The sequence below is a fragment of the Fusarium odoratissimum genome, assembly GCF_000260195.1.
Source record: "Fusarium odoratissimum NRRL 54006 unplaced genomic scaffold supercont1.336, whole genome shotgun sequence".
NCBI classification, from domain to species: Eukaryota; Fungi; Ascomycota; class Sordariomycetes; order Hypocreales; family Nectriaceae; genus Fusarium; species Fusarium odoratissimum.
In genome coordinates, this window is record NW_022159022.1 from 1 (window position 1) to 1,490 (window position 1,490).

At 49.1% G+C, this 1,490-nt stretch overlaps 2 protein-coding genes across 2 annotated transcripts; one reads left to right on the forward strand and one right to left on the reverse strand.

Annotated features, from left to right (window-relative positions):
- Window positions 1–36: 36 nt before the first annotated feature.
- FOIG_16929 (uncharacterized protein) lies at window positions 37–507 on the forward strand (the record flags this gene model as incomplete). The annotated part of the gene is made up of 1 exon (XM_031218409.1): window positions 37–507. The coding sequence occupies one exon, from the start codon at window positions 37–39 to the stop codon at window positions 505–507; it is 471 nt and encodes a 156-aa protein (XP_031051876.1).
- A 480-nt stretch (window positions 508–987) lies between these two features.
- FOIG_16930 (uncharacterized protein) lies at window positions 988–1,200 on the reverse strand (the record flags this gene model as incomplete). Its single annotated transcript, XM_031218410.1, has 1 exon — window positions 988–1,200. The coding sequence occupies one exon, from the start codon at window positions 1,198–1,200 to the stop codon at window positions 988–990; it is 213 nt and encodes a 70-aa protein (XP_031051877.1).
- Between the last annotated feature and the right edge of the window lie 290 nt (window positions 1,201–1,490).

The window sequence follows — 1,490 nt, forward strand, 5'->3', positions numbered from 1 at the left end:
CCAGCCGCAAGCTCCGGCCGTTCAACACGGGACAGTATGGGCTACGTGGTTTCCGAGGAAATAAATAGGCCGGCATCAGCTCCGCAGCCACATGACCCCTCCTCACTCCCCCCCAATCCTGCGGAATGGCTTCCCCTTGCATCCTGGAGCGATCCAAATACCCCTGATGTTGGCGACTTGTTCGAGGACGCATGTCTCTTGATGGAAGAAAAGGAGACAAACAAACAAACAGACCTCTATGAGCTTCCCCCTGCCGACAGTACCTCTCTGCTCGCAAGCTATCGAGATTTTATCCTATATGGAGAGCAAGACTGTTTCAATGATCTTAGATCACCGTTCTTCAAGCAGGCCTTTGTAATGCCGGAAGCTCAAGACGACGATGGGTCAATAAGCGACGATGACGGTAAATGTTATTGCGGATTTTGTAAGCCCTTTTGGCAAGATGATGCAGAGCAAGACGAGGATTTGTGGATTGGGGAAAATGGAGAAGTCGCTAGCGCTGCGTGACATAGCCATTCCGCATGAAGTTCATTTATGTATGTCGATCGGTTTATTCTAATATGAACCACTGCTGCTGTGCGGTGTGATATATCGCCTGTGCAGCCGCGGGGGAAAATTGTGGTTGGACTTTTATTGCTTTAGAATTTTGTGATGGGACAGCGTGGCAATCTCGACCTTGACCCACTATTTCTCCCGGCCTCTTCAATTTTGTGGCTATACTATTGATATAAGAAGCGACGGAGAGGAAAAGGAGAACTGCCGTAAATGCGTCTGAAAAGGTTTCAGAATGACTTGCGATAATTTCATAGTAGATAAGTTAATAAAGTTGGTTTTCCGTCAAGTAATTTCGCCAACTGGTACCGATTCCGTATTTCTGCGCTAATGAAATAAGTAATTTACCCTATACGCGACAGGCCCGTCTAATGCCAGTGGCTTGATACTGTACCCTCGCGTTCAGCAGCAGTTGTTTCAACAGCCAAGCTAGGCCTAAAATTTAGACGGTACAAATCCAACACACTGAGGCTGTACTCGCACCATACCGTACGTTTCAGCCTCTTCCAAGCGCCCAAGAACGTCATCCTCGCTGAGGGAGTCACCATTGATTCGTCGATACATTGGAAGCAAAAGGGCTTCATCCACCTCGGCATATTTACCACGCTGCACATGGATAAGCTGCCCGTTCCTTGAGGTGTCAGCCATGAGGTAAGCAGCGCAGCGAGCTACCACCGAGGCAGGCTGCACCTCAACGTTTATCTCATTTAGCAAGCTCTTCAAAGACGGGAGTATATTGCTATCTGTCCAGCTTGGTGCCAAGGTATTGACTCGGATCGGGGTCGGGAGCTGGGCTGCTTCAAGCCGCGCAACAAGAGCTCGCCCAAAACCGAGGACACCGTGCTTAGCCGTAGCTGATACGCACTCTTAGCCAACTGGAAACAGTTCAGGATCGTTTTCATTTGCTTACCATAGTCAACGGCTCGAAAGCGCTGTAA